Source organism: Ooceraea biroi, chromosome 14 (assembly GCF_003672135.1).
Source record: "Ooceraea biroi isolate clonal line C1 chromosome 14, Obir_v5.4, whole genome shotgun sequence".
NCBI classification, from domain to species: Eukaryota; Metazoa; Arthropoda; class Insecta; order Hymenoptera; family Formicidae; genus Ooceraea; species Ooceraea biroi.
Window position 1 is genome coordinate 4,097,519 of NC_039519.1, and position 18,922 is coordinate 4,116,440.

General features: G+C 38.4%; 2 protein-coding genes across 4 annotated transcripts in view; both read right to left on the reverse strand.

Annotated features, from left to right (window-relative positions):
* Positions 1–6,826: 6,826 nt before the first annotated feature.
* LOC105286351 lies at positions 6,827–14,790 on the reverse strand. The gene is made up of 9 exons (XM_026974840.1): positions 13,282–14,790; positions 12,866–12,996; positions 12,534–12,777; positions 11,801–12,251; positions 10,662–10,676; positions 8,934–9,052; positions 8,513–8,643; positions 8,188–8,367; positions 6,827–7,905 (listed from the first exon to the last, which is right to left on the reverse strand). The coding sequence occupies exons 1-9, from the start codon at positions 13,495–13,497 to the stop codon at positions 7,761–7,763; spliced, it is 1,632 nt and encodes a 543-aa protein (XP_026830641.1). The 5' UTR covers positions 13,498–14,790; the 3' UTR covers positions 6,827–7,760.
* Positions 14,791–15,143: 353 nt separating this feature from the next.
* Positions 15,144–18,922, reverse strand: part of LOC105286345 (transcription factor Ken 2) — a 40,008-nt gene continuing 36,229 nt past the window's right edge. For 2 of the 3 annotated variants that reach the window (XM_020034204.2, XM_026974837.1), the window contains one exon: positions 15,144–18,826. In XM_020034204.2, coding sequence (XP_019889763.2) covers positions 18,350–18,826 — 477 coding nt within the window. In that variant the 3' untranslated portion in view covers positions 15,144–18,349. The remainder of the gene's footprint in view (positions 18,827–18,922) is intronic. The other variant, XM_026974838.1, reaches the window with a different exon arrangement.

An 18,922-nucleotide genomic window follows, 5' to 3' on the forward strand; every position in this document is an offset into this window, starting at 1 on the left:
AGGTCCACCTCTCCTTTTTCTTGTCTACCGGGGCGTACTTGATTACCGAATGCCGTTATTACTGGCTATGCGCGTGGTGGGGCAACACGAGGGCTGGAAGACGCGAGGGGCAGGCGGCAGGACTCGTTTTGCAAATTCGCGGTTGATTGAAAAGCTCGTGCGGCATAAAAACGGGGAGGTAACTGCAGCGCGGAAAAGAAAAAAATGGGAGGCTGGATGATTACTCTCTTAGCGTGCGGCGTGGACCAGGCAGCGCACAAAATTCTGCCTGTTAACGAGTTTGATCTGGCCATTGGTGGTCGACGGATATACACGACGAGTGCGGCAAATTCGTATGACGCGTCCTCGCGCGTGTTTCCTCCCTTCTTGGTCCATCCGCGTCGTGCGGTCGTTAACTTAATCTCGCCGATTACGCAGCTACATGAGATTTTCATATTTTATGACGCAGCTGGGCACATCTCTTGCTCGTCATCTCGAAGCTATAACATCGATATGTGGATTATTGGGAACAAAAAATACGCGTGCGAGGTTTAAGAGCGGAACACGAAAGTGAAAAAATCAGATTAGACCCGTGTCGTAATTAAAATAATTGCTGAGTGACTCCGATGTCTCGGATGAACATAATTATACCTAGCCTTAATTAAAGAGAATTTGTTTTTGTACAAAAAACGCTACCTGTCTCATTATCCGAAGAATTTGCGCCATTTTTACATATTCACGCATACTTCTCATTAATGAGATAAAATGTAAAACCCAAGCTGCGGATTACGCGCGCCGTTCCAAAAAGAGCACGCAAACTGTAATAATCTCTATCGTAGAGCCATGTTATACCTGCTTCTGATAGTCGGTACGTGAGCATAAGTACAGTACAGTGCTCAGTACAATATATATATATATATATATACAATAAGTCTAAAACGCATAGTTGCTATCATGAACAAGGCACACCGCAGTGCGTGGTACGAAGCGCGGTTTAATCTACTGCAAATACCGGGCGCTTCACTTAAATCAAGGCAATGTCAAGAAGAGAGAACGGGCCCCTTTGTCGGTTCTAATCTGTACAAACAGTCGTATATCTAGCAGTCGTCGGGCAAACTCTCCGTTTATCCGAATTTATCCTCGAGTAGCAGCTTCTGGAAAATGTCGCAACGCGCAAGGCGATACTCTCTGCGATACTTTTGGCATTTCCTTGTGCGCTCCTATTCTCGAATAAAAACTTAATATATGCGCGTAATACAATCTATATTATATCTATAATTCAATATTTGTTTTAATTTAGCGAAAATTTGTATACTACCGGGTTATATAATTCTCGTAAAGAATTCTCGTTAAAGAATTCGGTAATTATGTACTTTAACGGACCCAGCCCCGATGACCTTGACCTTGACATATGTTGTCAAGGTCACCCTCCTGAGTGACCTTGAAGAGGTTTTAGCCGTCGCTCGTTGTTTATTAAAAAGTTATTAACAAAAGAAGTTTAATAATTTTGCACGAATTTTCAGCTGTCCACGCGAAGCAAGGACTTGAGTTTGACATATATTACAAAGGTCACCTTCCTGAATAACCCGCACTAGGTTTCACCCTTCGCTCGTTGTTTGTTAAAAAGTTATTAACAAAAATGTTTAATGAATAAAGCATAAGTTTACGATACCATATACGTTTACGAAAGAGTATATTTGATGGAATTTTAGCTTAGGTTAGGTTAGGTTAAGTTAAAGCAGAGAATACTTTGTATTTAACTGTTTGTGCTTTTGGTTAAAGTGAAGAATACTTTGTACTTATTTATTAATAGAAACTATTCTATATATTAACATTTCACTGCTTTAAATTACTTTCCTTTCTTCGTTCATATACATATTCGTCGTTTATATCTTTCAATATTCAACATTCCTTCAAAATAACTACTATATTTTCGAAATTGTTTTGTTAATAACTTTTTCATAAACAACGATCGACGACTAAAACCTAGTGCGGGTTATTCGGGAAGGTAAGCTTTGTAATATATGTCGGTATCATGTTCTTGCTTCACGTGGACAGCTAAAAATTCGTGCGAAATCATTAAACTTTCTTTGTTTATAACTTTTTAACAAACAACGAGCGACGGCTAAAACTTCTTCAAGGTCACTCAGGAGAGTGACCTTGACAACATATGTCAAGGTCAAGGTCATCGGGACTGGGTCCGTTAAAGTACATAATTACCAAGAATTCATCGAACGATTTAACGATCGTTAAAGAATTCATCGAAAAGTTTGTTAATGCAAATGACATCCATTAAATCCCACGGCATTAAGCGGTATCATCAAAACCAGTTTCTCGGTCTACTTTTTTATACATATATATATCTCGATATGCGGAAATGTGTCTCCTTTGCGGAATCTCTAGGCAGCCGTTATAATAGCGTGCCATGAAGGAAACGCGATTATGCATTTCACAAGGAACAGCTTTTAGTGGAAATGAGGTTGCGCGCACTTTCGGACGACGGCTTTTACACGCCGTCCGTGTACACGCGACCGTCTACACGTCGCAGTACAAGAGAAGAAGGTTCCTACGTCTAGCCGCCGAAAGAGCCCTGTGTGCATTATCACGTGGTTTCCGCTTTACGAGAGTTTCTTTACGCCGATCGCGGCGCGGCCTCCAATTAACGCTCTCCGCGGCGCTCAAAAGACCTGGCGGAGCACTGAAAATGGATTAAAGCATGTGTCGTTTGCTACCGCCTTTTACAACGTTTGCAGACATCAACGTGTGCATACGTCATCGCCATTCTCGCTGACGGGCTCCGGTTCTCTATGCGGTGCACCTCTTTCACAAACGCATTTGAATACGCGCAGCACCTGCCGAACCGCAAAATTCTTTGAACGCGATACAAATTTATGCTTGCTGCCTGACGATATGACACTTTTTAATGAAATATTCGATATTCCGCAAAATGGAGAGACACAAAATGTAACTATTTTGCACTCTCTCGAAATGGAAGCTCTACGATACGTGGGTATCGTGTCGTTGCGTGTAGAACGGTCGCTTGCTAGAATTTCAATGAAATACGATGCGTCGAATTCGGTTTTTTCACCGGCGGATCGATCAGTGTGAACCCATCTGACCTCACGAGGACGTAAAGGGTTGAAAGTAAAAGAAACCGCGGTACGAGAGAGTCGAGGGGAGGGCGCGAGTCTGGAAATAAGAAGATATAGATAAAGGAGCTGGGTGCACGTTGGCCTAACAAGACTCAGGACTCGGGGGCTATTATCATAATTGTGGGCTGCAGGCAGCGGCTGTGCCCACAAACCAGAATGCCCCTTGTCTCATCTACCTTCGTCTTCTTCGTCTTCTCTTCTTCTTCGTTACTTCGTCTTCTTCCTCCATGGCTGCTGCTTCTTCTTCTTCGCGCCCGTTTCTTCTTCTTCTTCTTCGCAGCTTTTTACTTAAACTCACGTTCCCTCGCGTTTCGCGCGTTCCTCACCGGTCTTTTACACGTGCTAAAGACAAATGGAGTGGCCTCTGTGCTCAAACTTGTCTGTTCCATATTTCCATCTAAATTAAGAAGACGATTAACATATATAAATATAGATAAAACCCATGCGGTATGAATCCCTCTCCTTCTCCTGCTCCCTGATGAAACCGAACGCTGCACAAAGACATCTCCCGCTATGCGAAGCAAGTCAAGTTTGCATGCCTTTGTCCATCCATATTACTACTATTATGTTATACATATTCTATTTTATGTTACATGTAATTAGTAATTGTTTGTAGAATTGTGTTACATTTTAAATATCAAAACATATGTATGATACCAAAAAATACGAGTAACTAATTATGCTACTGCTAATTGCTTAATTAAACTGTTAAATAGGACAGGGTATATTTAAGTAAAATTGCAGATGATTGGATGCCTTCCGAGCGTTCCTTATTAAATTCAACTATAAATGACGTGAGCCCTTCGACTTGGACCACCCTGAACCGCAGATGAAACGCAAACAATCAAAGTTCCTTCTGCTCTTTAGAAACGGACTGCGTGAAACATTTCATTTGCATTCTTCTTCAATCTTGATACAATCGTGAAAAAATATAGAGTTCTTTAAAAAGGTAGAAAGAAATCCAACTGCAAACGTCGTGTGCAATTTCCAAAAAAAGATCTTATTTTTTCTTATTAATAAAATAAGAGGTCAGACATTACGATTTTTATTCTTTGAATAAAAAAGCTTTGAATATAACTATTGAAGATAAAAGTTTTCCAATTAAACCACGTAAGAGTATTACAAGATTATTCGGTTCTTTGTTGCATAATGGAATTCAATTATCCTTTGCTCGCTTCAATTACTAGAGAGCTCTCGCAGTTCCATCGTTTACAGATTTGTCTAAAAGGATTACGTATCAAGTATTATATAAAGTCTTAAAAGATTTGTTATTAACAATTATTATTTTACATTTTTAATTAACCGACTTTCGGCATTCGAGTTTTCTTCCTTGCTTGGCAAATTATTAAACGCGAAAGTCATATCACTTTTAATACAAAGTAATAATTGTTTATACAATACTTATTATTAATTAAAAATCGTATTGTTGTTATATATTCGCGCAATGCATTATTCTTTCTAAGAGACGTATTCAAAGTTAGCTCTCTCTTTTTTAAATCTTCCAATGAGAAAGGGAATTTAGGATTCCATAAAGCGTATTATGCAATTACCGCGAATAATCTCGAGAGTTTCAGTGATTTTGACTATAAATGCCATTGTACTATATCCACATTCTCAAAAACAAGATTTGCAAATCAATGAATACCTGAATGCCCGAATTTGCCCAAGTAGCTTGCTTTCCCGAAAGGGAACGTGAAGTCAAAAGCAACCGGGCAGGTGCGCGATAGAATATCTGCTTTCTTGCAAATTATGCGAAAGTAAGCAAATATTCTTCATCTTCACATTGTTGCAGAGTGCGTCGAAAGAGCATTTTTTTCCTATTTGCTGCCCGTGCACTCTTTCAGCGAGAGATGCCAGGGGCGTGTATGTTTGTTTAGCCTCGGTGTACCCTGTTATTAGGGTCTGCTGCCCCCCTCGAAAACCGTCAGGCCCACGCCGAGATTTGGGCGCCGCGAGCTCGATCGTGCATCCCCTTCCGCCCTCCGTCTCATCGCCTTCTCGCCCCCTCGCTTTTCTCATGCTTTATTTCATGCGTAAGAGGAGTTCGAGAGAGAGAGAAAAAAACGACGAGATCAATTCAAGAAGGAAGCCCCTCGGCCCCTTCTCTCTACCTCTATTTCGATCGCGATTTAAATTCACGTTTTAATTTATTTCGAGCGACAATTACACGAGAATGATTCCGCTAAAACTGATAGCAGAATACATAAAATCATCTTTCAATGTATATCCCTTTAAATAAATACGTGTTACGTGATTTTAAAGTCCCTTATTCGATCTGTTGTACAGTTTACCGCACGATGCATCATTTAACGTGCACGCAGCGGACAGAAATATCGGATGAAGTGCACGCGTTCTCTTTTTACTGTCATGTTCCTGCCAAAATTTATGCGATACGCGCGCATCCATCCGGGAACGAAAGAGGAGAGAAATTCATACGTTCGCTCGTTTTTGCGGGGTGACTCGTGGGATCGCGCGGCTCCTCTTTCTCTCCACGCACAATGCATCCCTGATGACATATCCTGCAGGTCCGCAATTGAATACTGTCTGCTTGTGCGGATGGCACGTGACAATGCCCGAAGGCCGTCTCGCACGCGACCGCACCCTGTCGCCGTTATTTGTTTAATTTAAGAGCATTGTTGCGCGCGTGGTGTTTTCGTCGGTCACCGCTCGATTTATTTCGACCACGGTCATTTCCCGCATTTTTAACGTGGGAGACAACGCCGGAGACGTACCCCCGATCGGTCGGCCGGGGGGTGCAACCGCACGTTGTCCGATTCCGGATTCACAGCCGCAAGCAACGCGCGACTCGCGCGACTCGACTTGCCCGCGTCGATCGATTATTATTGCCTCGGAACTTTAACTGCACCATTAATGAAACTTTTCGCGTGGCCATTTATTAGCGTCCCTTCCCGGCGATAAATAACGCGCGGTCGTCGCGGCATGTATTATGCATGTAATATTACAAAGCGGACGCACGTATGCGCCCACGCGTAAATTATCGTTACGCGGATAACTTAATGGCCGGTTAAATATTTCTCGCGCCATTTTTGCATAATTGGATTTTCATAACTGGTTCGAGAGGGTGTTTTTTACATTTTTTATCGACCGATACCGACCAATGGCGGCGGCGGACGTAACGTCATGAACTGCGCGAACGCGCGATCTTGCAACAGGGACTGGTACTCGTTGCTGAAACTTCGCATCCATTCATGGATTCTGGGTTTTGGACTGATGGGTCCAGTGGTATTGAAGAACGCTGATGATCGATAGTTGATAACCAAATTTACGATACTCCGAAAACCATTGAAATGAAATTATTATTTAAAATGTCTCTAACGTGTTATAAATTTATTAATATTATAGAACAGTGTTATTAAAATTTCACACTAATTATAATAATTAAGTTAACATTTTTATTAATAATTAGTAAAATATTATAAAATATAATAAAATAATATAATAAAATAAATAATTTTATTATTATAATTATTAAAATTATTTAATTATTAAAATTTGATCGCGATAAATTTTAAAGAATATTACATGTGATTTATTTCCAATCATTAAAAATTCTTACAATATGTAGAATTAATTATCTCTTGCGAATAATAGTGTATATGTCTATATACGTTTAATAATTCAGTCTGCGTTTTAATATAATACTTATTCCGCAATATAGTAAAGAACAATTGATCTGAACATAAATCATTTTTATTCATAAAGGTTTGTAACAATTTCCAAATTAGCACGTAATTGTCAGTCTTAATCATATATTTTCAACAAACAAAACAATTATTCAAACACGATGTCATATTTTAATTAAACTTGCATTGAAAAAGCATTTACTCATAAATAACAAATACTTATTAAACATAAATAGTTTTAAAAATAAGAATACAACTACACATACTCATGGTTAACACTTTAATCGATTTTTTACTCACATCCAGACACGCTAATATACACTGTAATCTTTAAATATGCAAATAAATTAAATGGAACATTTAAAAAATAAACTTTTTCTCAGCAGAATCTGCATATTTTCAGACTCGGATTTTTCTAAGACTAGTATTGTAATTTATATCGTATCTCGGACAAAGATATTCTGAATTTTATTTTTCCTCTTCCCACTCATCAATTATGCATCAAGAAAAATGCAAGAAAATTTATATCTTACATCCAAAATACTATCAATATAATTACACATAATTGTATCTTTTCTTTTTTGCGTGTAACACAATGCTTCTCCCGATTAATTTAATGAAATTCAAGATATTATTTAATATTTCTTTAAACTTTATTTTTGTTTAATTCTTCGTATCTATCGCGTTCAAAATCAATAAAAATTAAAATCAACGAGAAGCTATAATTCTGAAAATAGAAATTTATGCAGTAGTTGATTTGACTTTCAATTGGAAGTCTATATTGGTTAATTCAAGTACTTGCAGTGTTGATTATAAAATCATAAGATCTGCACGATCATGATCAAAGCCAGCAGTCATGTCATCGCTGGTTATAAATATTTCAATTCGCAATTCAAAGAATCGTATTGCAGACTCATATTGCAAAAAACAGGATTTTGACTTTGAAAGTATTTTCATAGAGTGCTCGAGTGGCGTAAAATCATTCTTAATACGAGGCTGGACAATTCTTCTGATCCGTACGAATGAAGTATGCTCTGCTGATGTTGTTCTTATCTATAACTTGGTAAGCTTTCTCCAGAACTGGGATTGGTGGTTTTGGTTCTCGTGTCAAAATCCAAACGTTACGCGTGCTGCAAATAGAAAAAATACATTGTCAGCAATCCAACAAAAAGTCGTTTAATAATCTAATTTAATATTCTTGCTTGTGATATTTCTCCATATTTTCTTGAAAATTTAATAATTCGTTAGGAAACTTTATCCTTATCCATTTCATTTTTAAATATAAAAGTGTCAAGACACCAATTGACGTTAATGAAAATATCAGATTTAGCGACTTGCGCAATCTATTTATTTTACATAAATCTTGAAAAATATAACACATGCCTCTCTCCTTTTTCTGCAAATATACTTACTTCAACACTCCGAGATTTGTGCAGCTCCATACTACTGCATACGTATTGTAGTCCGAGTGGAGAACCCAGTAAGGTGCGTCGATTGGTAGCGGCAAGGATGGAAAAGTGACCGTTAGTTTAGGGTCATTGGATTTGCCAATTAACCTGCCGATGCCCTCGATACTCGATGCGACTCCAGTTCTATTATAAATGAGAAAAGGCAAAGCTCACTCGGAGTAGACAATTGTTATTAGCGGTGGCGCTATTCTATTTCACATTGCATTCTGTTTCGCCACTAATAACTAAAATTATTCTATGTACGTGTACCGTCGTGCGTCATACTCACAACGAAGATATTTGCTTATTGATTATCTTCATCGAGGAGTCCTCGTTCAAACTGTAATTAGCCGTCACGCATTTCCCACCGAATTCGAACCAAGCAAAGTATCTCTCGACTTCGTACCATTTTCCCAAATACTGAAAAATGTAACATGCGTTATATATTGAAATACGTAGTTTAAAATGCAAACTCGGAATTTTTAGAACACGCGTAGTGTTCTTCGTTCGTGTTTGGCGTACGTGACTTGGAATACTATTCTTTCATTCCAAATAATTATTGTAACTAAAATTTTATCTACCAAGCAAACGACTTCCTTATTGCTTACGAATAACATAGATAAATTTACTGCCTTTTAAAAGCTTGTACTTGAATTGAAATGTAATATTATACATTAGGTATATACTTCAAATAATTGTTTGGCACTCACCTTTTCAAGATCGAAACCTTGCATTGCTTCTAAGTTCGGACAATTTCCTAAAAACGGCACTTGGGCCATCGCAGTGTTCACGATGCCAATAATTACAAATATTCGCAACATGCTTTTTTCTAAAACAAAATAAAAACGTTCAAGATGTATAAGATTATCGGAAGATTTCCTTTAAAATTTCTGACAAATGCTACCGTAGGATGTCGCGAGTCTAATAACGTTCTGCTTGATTTGCCTTCTAATTGATGCGCATAAATTTTGACACGTTCTTCAAGAAGCAAGCTCTTTTTAGCATAGGTCTTTCGTATTCTCAAAGCACACCGTTATCCACGCAAATTTCCTAGAGAAACGGAGAGAAATGTACGCGCATTCTCCTTATATTGCTCTATCGCGTGCTTAATGTACGTGCATTTCTAGATTAATGACATTACGATGCACACTACTTTTGCATGACATACTTTACGATTATAAATGAAATGCTTCACTAGTTAAACTAGTTTTTTTCATTCACGTTGCATCATTCCTTGCTATATCCAGGTTGTACACAATCGCGAACGCATACCAAGAAAAAAGCAATATTATTTCAAGTATATAAATAGTATAAGTAGCTTTTTATATCTTCCTTCAAAATATTTTTCTTCAGGGTATAATCGGCAATTTAAGACTCCAATAATAAATATGTCTCGCGACACGAAAATATTAGATGCAGATCAATTGTACAAAAATATCTACGAAAACTTCATGCGAAATATCGATCACTTATGTTTATTATTCGTCTGTGCATTATTTTTTAGATACAACATTCAGTGGTATATAGCTCCGTTGCGAGTACAGAGCTTGATATTGTTCCTGTTGCAAAGGGGCTCAACGGATTTTAAAGTAAATGTCGGTGGATTATTTATTCCGTCCTTAGAAGGTTTTGCCATGGTAAAGGAATATAAAAGTTTTTAGAACGCATTTGAAATGTCATATTAAAAATCAACACACTAAGAAGTGATATTTATTGCAGCTTCTGAAAGCCTCGGTATCTTATTGTACTGTTATATATTCGACACGGTGATGAAGCAAGAATTAATCAGATAACTTTATTCCTCATGTTTCACTTGTGTCGATTTATTCGGCAACAGATTATTTACGTAAGTAGTACAGCGAAGATTCTATTTGCGGGAAATCCGATTGGACGCAGGCGAAACGAAAGAGAGACAAATTGGATGCTGTATCAGCAATGCAATCTTACTCGATCTAAACGCGGTACTCACCTAATGGTCTTGTCCGTCGTGTGTTGGCTATCAATTTGTAAGATTGGCAAGGGTTGACGTCGAGACTCCTCACACGACGAACCGTTCGCAGGTGACTGCGCTTCCTGTTCTTCGGTTCGCTTCGATTCTCTGCGCGGATCCGCGAAGCTTGACTGGATGCGTTTGGAAGAGTTCTGTCAGATAGTGGGTCAATAACGGTACGCCCGGGGTTCAAGAAACCCGGCTCGAATTTACCATTGACTAATATGATCGACTAAAATGATCGACAGTTTGGAAAACACGTGGATCATCTCGACGATCACTTCCGGTACGATGGACCACTTTCGAAGATGTTTGCTTGTGATATTTATGAATTTCGTACAAGAGTTGCTCGTCGATGTGCGACGCGCTATCAAAGAATTATCTGAGAAATATTAAATTTCATATGATATCAATTTAGGGTAATATATTAATGATTAATGGTAGATACTTGGATGTTGTTCATCTCGAATTAATGGTATAAACAAATATTAGCAACAAATTTATATTTTTGAAATAGAAATAATAATAACGACTATGTTTATAAAGATATGTCGAATATTTGTGCACTAAATTGTTGAATAAATGATTAACTCTACAATTCTGTTAAGAAATGTATAAGATTATTAAAGAATTTACGGTAAAAAGAAATTAATTTTTAAAATATATTTTCTTACATTTTTAAATATTTGAATTACCTTCGGAAAATGTCCTTTTGCATTTAAATTTCAGAAAAATATATCTAATTTTGTCATTTTAGTGTAAACAATTCTGTATATAATTAAAATGTGACGAATATTTTATAAAACATTATTTATAATGGTTTATCTAATCATTTTATTTAAGCAACTGATTTCTATACTTACAAAAGTTATATGCAAAGAATATCCATGATTATCTCCATATTTATAAAGCTATTTAGTTTTTACTTCTACTATGTAGTCATGCGGAAGTTGAAAAGTCTCTCAAAACATTTGAAAGAATATATTTTTCCTTTCATAATGACACACAACATAAGATTCATGAATTAATATCGCAATAAATCATAAGTTTGTGTTAAAACGTTTTACGAAAAAACACATAATGGTATTGTACGTCCTATTAATCAAGTATAATTATGTGTATCAATTTAAATTTCTATCAATGTTCAGTAATCAATTTTACTTACTTGCGCACACATACGCAGTACGCACAACCTACATTCACTCTCTTTCAATTTCTTTATACTTTCAACTTAATTTTATTTCTGGGAAGCGGAGAATAATAGATAATAAAAACGAACAAAGTTTATTAAAACATTTTTTATAACAATTTTTATTTATCTTTTACATCTTTTTTTACATTTGTACGTAAGCTTATAAAACAAACCACCATGTCAGCCCGTTTTCTTCAAGTGACAACGACGGTAACGTGCCTACGGGACAATAAATAACGATTTTGCAATATTTAAGCGAGACTGGTTCTCAATGAAGAAACCGCTACGAGCCCAAGACATCGAAAATCTCAACTACGTCCCCGCTAGCGCAAACTAACAGATCTTCGTCAAATATCTTTAAACAGTCTTTTCTGTTTTCTCCGCCGAGTGCTCACTCTTCTCTTCATTCGCGTTTTCCACGATATTCTCCTTCCTAACTTCGTCAATTTCCTTTTCAATCTTAGCATCGCTCTCTTCCTCCTTTATCGCTTCAGCTATTTTCAAAATCCGTTCGGGAACGGTTTCCGCAGTCTGTACAGGCTCCACGGATTCCTCCACTATTATCTTGGGAACATCGGATATCGGAGTCGCCTTTACATTCGGAACTTCGACTTCTGCTTTCTTTTCCACATCGATATCTTTCTGATCGATAGCCGACCTGTAGCTCTCATCCGCTTCAGTCGGTTTTTGTGGTTTCTGTCTCGTCGGCTGTTTCGTCGACGACCGTTTCGGCTTCTCCGTGGTAGGCTGCTCCACTGGTGGCGCCTCCAGGTAAGCGCAATCAGTCTGATCCGTTCTCACGAAGAATGTCTTCGATATCTTGTACTTGTCAAGAACACCGTAAGCCTACGATGATAATAAAATATCACGTTAGTTAATATAATAATAACAGAATCGACAATTTTACGTGTTAAAAGATAATTATATTAGTAAAACTGTATTTTATCAAGTAATTTCTTATTTCATAATAATTATGACCTGGAATAATTTTACGATAATAATTTGCATAGATTTATAGAAACAATTTGAAAATGTTATGAGAGAGATGTCATATTATTTTTTAAATAATTTTACAAGATACAACACTGTAATTTATTAATTCATTATGTATTATTTCATTAAACATACCTTTTGGAGCACTTCGCCGGATGGTATTCGTTCCCTCGTCATGACCCATGCATTTTGTGTATTGACTGGTCCGAGACCTTGACAACTCCACAAAACGGCGTACGAGTTGTAATCCGTTTCGAGTACAGAATATTTGGTTTCCGGAGTCAGTGGAACCGTAGTATATTTAACTTGAATTTTACCCTCTTCCGCCTTGGAAGCTGGGGGTCTGATTTCACCCTCCAGTATCCTCTTTATGCCGGTGCTAAACGACAGAGATTATTACTAATATATTTTGTTATCAGCGTATTTATATCTTTTTCAAACACTGAGTACGCGTAACGTGTACTTACAAACGACTCGTTACTTGATTGCTCACGCGGTATTTGCCATCGATACCTTTGGTATAATTCGTCATGACGCATCGAGACACCACCTCGTTAAGTTGGAAGTATTTCTCGGCCTCATACCAAACACCCATGAACTGTAACAACATCAAATATCGATTACTTAAAGATTATTAATTAATTAATTATTAAAATAAAGATTAATGTAATAATCTTTATCAATTATGTTGTTATCAACCATCGCTAATAATATGAATCGCATGTACCAGAAAGAAATGTTACATTTACTCAACAATTAAAGGTGTCACTATAAGTGGATGCGTGCAATACCGATAACACAGTAGATAAATAGGTGCAACAAAATCTCAGCTATGTCCCCAAAAAAGATAACGAACTGCATTTGATACGGTCAACTTGCTCACCCTTTGCATGTTGAAGTTCACCATAGGTATGTATTCCGGGCAAAAGCCGAGACTGGGGACCTGGGCGCTGGCCCAGGCCAGGCCCGAGAGCACTAGGACGATTTTCCCGAACATGTCTGATGACGATCTGCCTCGAACATCCGGAGAGGCTCCAACCTTTATATACATTAAGCAGGAGCGTTGACCGAGCGGTCTTATCCCCTCTGTGTTACCCATGTGTTAGTACTCTTACGGTACTCTCGATGGCCCGACATCCCGGCCGTGCAGACGGTGGTCATTGGTCAATCATGCGCCTACGAATCTCTTGGCAAGCTCATCGTCGGCGCGACCAAGAACCAGAAATGCAAGATCCATTATGCAACTTCAGGATGAACGGTACTTCCAGACTGGAGAAGGCCAGACCCTTCGGGAACGTCGCCACAGCGGGGTCTCTCGGCACCGTGGAATGCCAATGATGTCTTGAACCAAACGCGCAGTTAACGGATTAAAAGAGCTGTAATATCTTCAATTTAAATCATGCTCTGCGGTTAACAGTTAGAGCAGAAGCGGTGGATGCTGGTGGATGCGTCGGTGCTGTGTGTTTATTGGCTCTCAAGCAATTTCTTCTTTCGTCATTTTATGTACATTGAATATTCATTAAGATAAATTTACATGTCACATTATCATCTTTTTATCATCTTATTATCCTATCATCTTATATCTTGAAATTTATACATATCACATTAATTGTCTTTTAATTATTAAAAGTTATGTATGAAACGCAAGAGTTCGTGAAGTGAAACGAACAACGTTTGGTGTTTCTAATTATGAGTTTGAATAAATAAAAACATTACGTATTATCGCTGAATATTTCAAAATATTTCAAAAGCTACCAGTGCACGTCATTGCTTTAACAATGTGGATTACATAGTGATTTCCATTCAACACCAATTACTGATCGCTCATATGATGCGTGAATCGTGATCAAAGTAAATGTGAGACCGAGCATCTCTGAACGTGCGATTATGAAATGCGCAAAACGAAGGCATCGTTCCTCTTCCCGTAATCGTTCACAAAGCCGGTTCCACCAGGTCTGCTCTCGCGCAAACACATATTTCAGGAACGATTAGGCGGACCTTCGATTCTCGTGGACGAAAGAATAGACGTTAGTTGTCGCGGTGTAATTATGCAATCCCGTCTAACTGACGAGGCTGGAAGTATTTGCCACGACGTCTTCTTGGAACGTAGCCCACTAGTAACGGGTCTCGCAATGGCTTTTCTTTTTCTACAAAACCGAGGTCCTGAAACCGTTAGCCAACGATGGCGCGTCTTTCTTCGGGAATTCTTCGCTGATTCTACGAACAACGGTGAAAAGAACGATGAACAGGTATTGCATTTGTTCTGTGAAAATAACAATTACTCTTTGTTGAATACGAACGGTCTCCTCATTTCTTTTCTCTGTCTCACAATATTCTTTCTCTATGCTTTTGTCTCTGGTTTTGTATGTTAAAATTTATTATTGCCATGAACAACACGTGTGATATTTTAAATAAATGAAAAAAGGTTTTTATTCTCTCTTTTTTTTAACTCTCTGAAAAATATTAAGACATTCCAAGCGGAAGTTATGTTTTGTGAAGCGATTTAATCTTTTAGCTAGTTTATTGAAACCGTTACAGTTGTTTGTTAATACCTAAATTTAGAAGTGTAACTTTTTTTACACACACGAGGTTTGTACACATGTCTGGAACTGGTATATATAAGTGATATGATCTTAATAAATCACGATACTATAGGAGTTCGACAGGATTGGGAGAGGAGATCGGATAATATTATAATATTATTTCGATTACGCTCGCTTTCTTTTAATCTCGTACACAGTTTTCATCAGAATTAATTTATTTCTCGTAAATCTATGAACACTAAGAAAGCACACGGAGCTTGCGCCCCGCTTGGAAGATGCTTAAAATCTACAAAATTCCACCCGGATGTTCAGACGAGAAAAAGAAGGCGTTATCAGAGCAATAGCGAAAGACAATGAGCGTAGGAAATTGAAATGCTTTTATTGTTTCTATATGGGACTGTGCCAATTGTTATCTTTGCATCTTTTCAATCTTTCTGTATTGACTTCTTACATATAATTTACGACATATAATTTAATTTATTATTCAACCATACTAAGGAAATATCATCTCCTACATTCTTCATCTATTCGATTGATCTAAAGCGAAATTCGAGATCTCCGTTTCTTTTTTTTCCCCGCCAGTGCAGACAAAGCGATAGTTCTCAATCGGCGAACATCCAAGTGCACGTGCGCGCTAAACATAATTAATTAACAATAAAATAATCTGTAATGTATAATCCTAGTGCGTTTACGGCTCGAGAAGAGGCGAGGGCTGAAGTCGGGAGCGTGATAAGGGAGAGTGGAAGGTAGAGGGAGATGGTGAAAAAGCTAGTTTGCTTAAATTATTCTAGACGACTCGCAAGATCATTCTCCATAGGTTTCTTTTCGTCTTCGCGATCGTAAAATAACTTCTGATCGTACTGAGAGACGCAAGTCACGTCCGTACCATGAACGCCGCGGCGTCGTATGCTAAACAATAATTACTTTAACTTTATTATCATTTAGTATCACATTACGTTCACTATTTTGTGCTGGCCGTTTTTGCTTGGCTTCGCAAGAGCGCACACCATCCCTCTGACCTCTGTTTCTGCTCCGTTTCTGCCCTTCCTCATATGACGTTTTCCTGTAATTTCTTTCTTCATTGCAAGTCGATATTATATTGCATATAATTATCGATTACAATTAAATGTATTATGAATGTAATATATCGTTCGAGTACAATTGCTGTTATACAAACGAAAATTAAAATGTCGATATATATGTACACCGATATTTTAATTTCTTCATTCTTATTTTTAAAAATTTCTTTAAATTAATTTTTAAAAATTAAAATTGTACTCGAATCATTTAATTCACTAATTCACTTTTACCTTTGACTTTACATGACATTTTCATAAAAATAATGTCTTTGGTGTGACTGCAACGAACATACATTGCACAAGATATATATTTCTTATTTACTCTAATTTATCCATGATCTCTTTGCAACCTCAATTTAATCAGCGAAATTGTTATGGTGAAATAATTTTTATATTTACACATGTGGAATGTAAAATTAACAATGTTTGCATTTATTCTCTTCACCCAAAGACATTTTTTGATATTATCCCGAGGCAGTTTTGCACAATGAAGGAGCAGAAAAGAGGTCGAGACCCTTCCTCAAGGCACCTTAGATAATAATGCCTATTTCTAAAAAAGAAAAAAAACATGACGTCCTGCGCCAAACAAAAATGAAATTAGGGAGAAGAAAGCTACTACTTACAACGATCTATAACTAGCCTTAATGAAAGTTGAATTAATTTGAATGAATCTTAAAGTTCTCTATGTGAATTAATTAACGTTCTCTTCCATTTCCTATGCGAACTCATGTCGTCATGTCTTAAACATCTACGTCCCTTAATTCTATGAACACATGAAATCACTGCCCAATCGACCAATTTGGACCCATTTGACAAGGCACTCGAGTCGCTGAGTAACACCGAGGGGGTGTACCGTAAATGTGAGATGTCTAGACGGGGATGGGGAAGATGGGTGGAAGGCGATAACATGTGGAAAACGGGAAGATTTTTAGAAGACGAAATATTAACAACGTCGACGTTTACTAGACAATAAATCGCAATATTGTAATTTATAAATATCGTAACCGTCTTCCGTAATCGATCTCGCCGATAACATTCCCTTCCGTCGCGCTAAACATTTTGATGTCGCGTACTTTTGTTCCGTTTCACAGCGTGATCCGATTAAACGTTTCGTGTTCGCGATCGAAACCATGCGTTCCTAACTGCACACAGTTAGCTCGAGGCGATTGGCGGGCAGGACACCTAAGATCTACCTAAGACAGAAATCGGTGGAAAGTCGGTTGGTCCCTTCGCGGTAAAAGTGTGAAATAAATAAATCCTAGTCTCCGTCCTCCGTCGTTCCTATTTAACATTATATACACTGTGAGATTAGCCGCACACGCGCTGAGGTAAACGCGGCATCTTGCGCGAATGCCGCGTGCCGCGATTAAAATAAAATAACAACAAACAAGACGCAACAAAGAGACTGCGCTCACAAGCTGAGACTGCATGCTCACAAGCCCGTCGAGATTTAGCGCGTGACAAATAATTGACTCTGTGTTCGTTCATTATAAAGTCCTTGTACTTTTTCTTGAATTGCATTCGATGACGTACACGATACATATACGCGTACGTGACAGGATCATATTGATCGTTAACGCCGAAATAAATCTTATCTTATTACTTATGCATAACAGTAAGATTCCTGAAGAGCCGCAATCAAGCGACTTCGGTATCGAGAAGGTTTCGTGTGTGCGCGCGAAACCGGCTCTTTCTCTTTGTCGTTCTAAAGGCGCTTCTCCGGTGCTGCGTGCCGTTTATCTTCGAAGAAAGTTTATAAAACTTAAAGTCGACTTTTATCATCGAACTATCGATTTTACAAATTGCGATTGATCTAGATCGAAAATACACACTTTTCTTCGGAAGACAACGGCAATTTCATGCCTTACGTATATTATTTTCACAAAAGAAACAGAAGAGTTTTGCAAGTTTTGTGTACAGTTCACAAGCAGTATCCAACAAAGGAAACGTGCAGAGCACAATATTTGGCAACAAACTCTACTCGGATCATACGTAAATTTCAGATGTACGTAGACTTTCGACAATATCGCACAATATCGAGAATCGCTTCTTGCTCTTGCCTTGCTTCTAACTGTACTCTTTAAGGCACATGTTCATTATATTCAGACCAAAATGACGAAATATTGTCTGAAAGGATATCGTTCAAAGAATCCATAGTCTTTCAAAACTATCGCGTACAGTCAATTTTAGAAAGTAGTCTGAATAGAAATTGAGCATCCCGATCGCGTCGCCCTGACAGTCCTAGGAGCAACGGAAAGCTTGTTCGGAGGACTCGTCATAGCGCGCTCGAGGAACACTCTTCAGCACCGGATGGCCTTTGACATTGTCGCTATTCGAGATTGATATTGCGATGCATATTCCTGCTGAGCAACATATTATTGTGCGGTCCCGAGAGATGCCTGATGAGGTCTTGCAGGTTGACGAAGTTCGACGACGAACAAAAGCAGCAGGAGAACGTGTTGTCGGCGGTGGCTATCGCGGCCCGGTGCACCGAGCAAAGATGCTTCAGCAGATGGGCCTTCTGCTTGAACATGGCGGTACAGAGTCTACAGCCAAACGGCTTTTCACCCGTGTGCACTCTCAGATGAGTCTTCAGGTTCCACGACATGCCGAACTGCTTGCCGCAGTAGCTACACCGATATTCTCGCACGGGGGTGGATTTCGGTGCCTCGTCCGTCGATGGAGGCGGCGGTAGCACTCTGGCAGGCGGCAGGTTCCAGGTGCCCCAGGGTGGCTCCAGAGCTGCCGCTGACGCTGGATCGGCGCTCGGCGGTCGATGTGAAGGTGGCGTCACAGATCTATCCTGCTGCACAGCAGTAGAGACATTTGTGAGAAATAAAGAAACTCATCCAAAAATACAATAATAATCAAATAAAATCAAATACAATAATTTCATAATTAT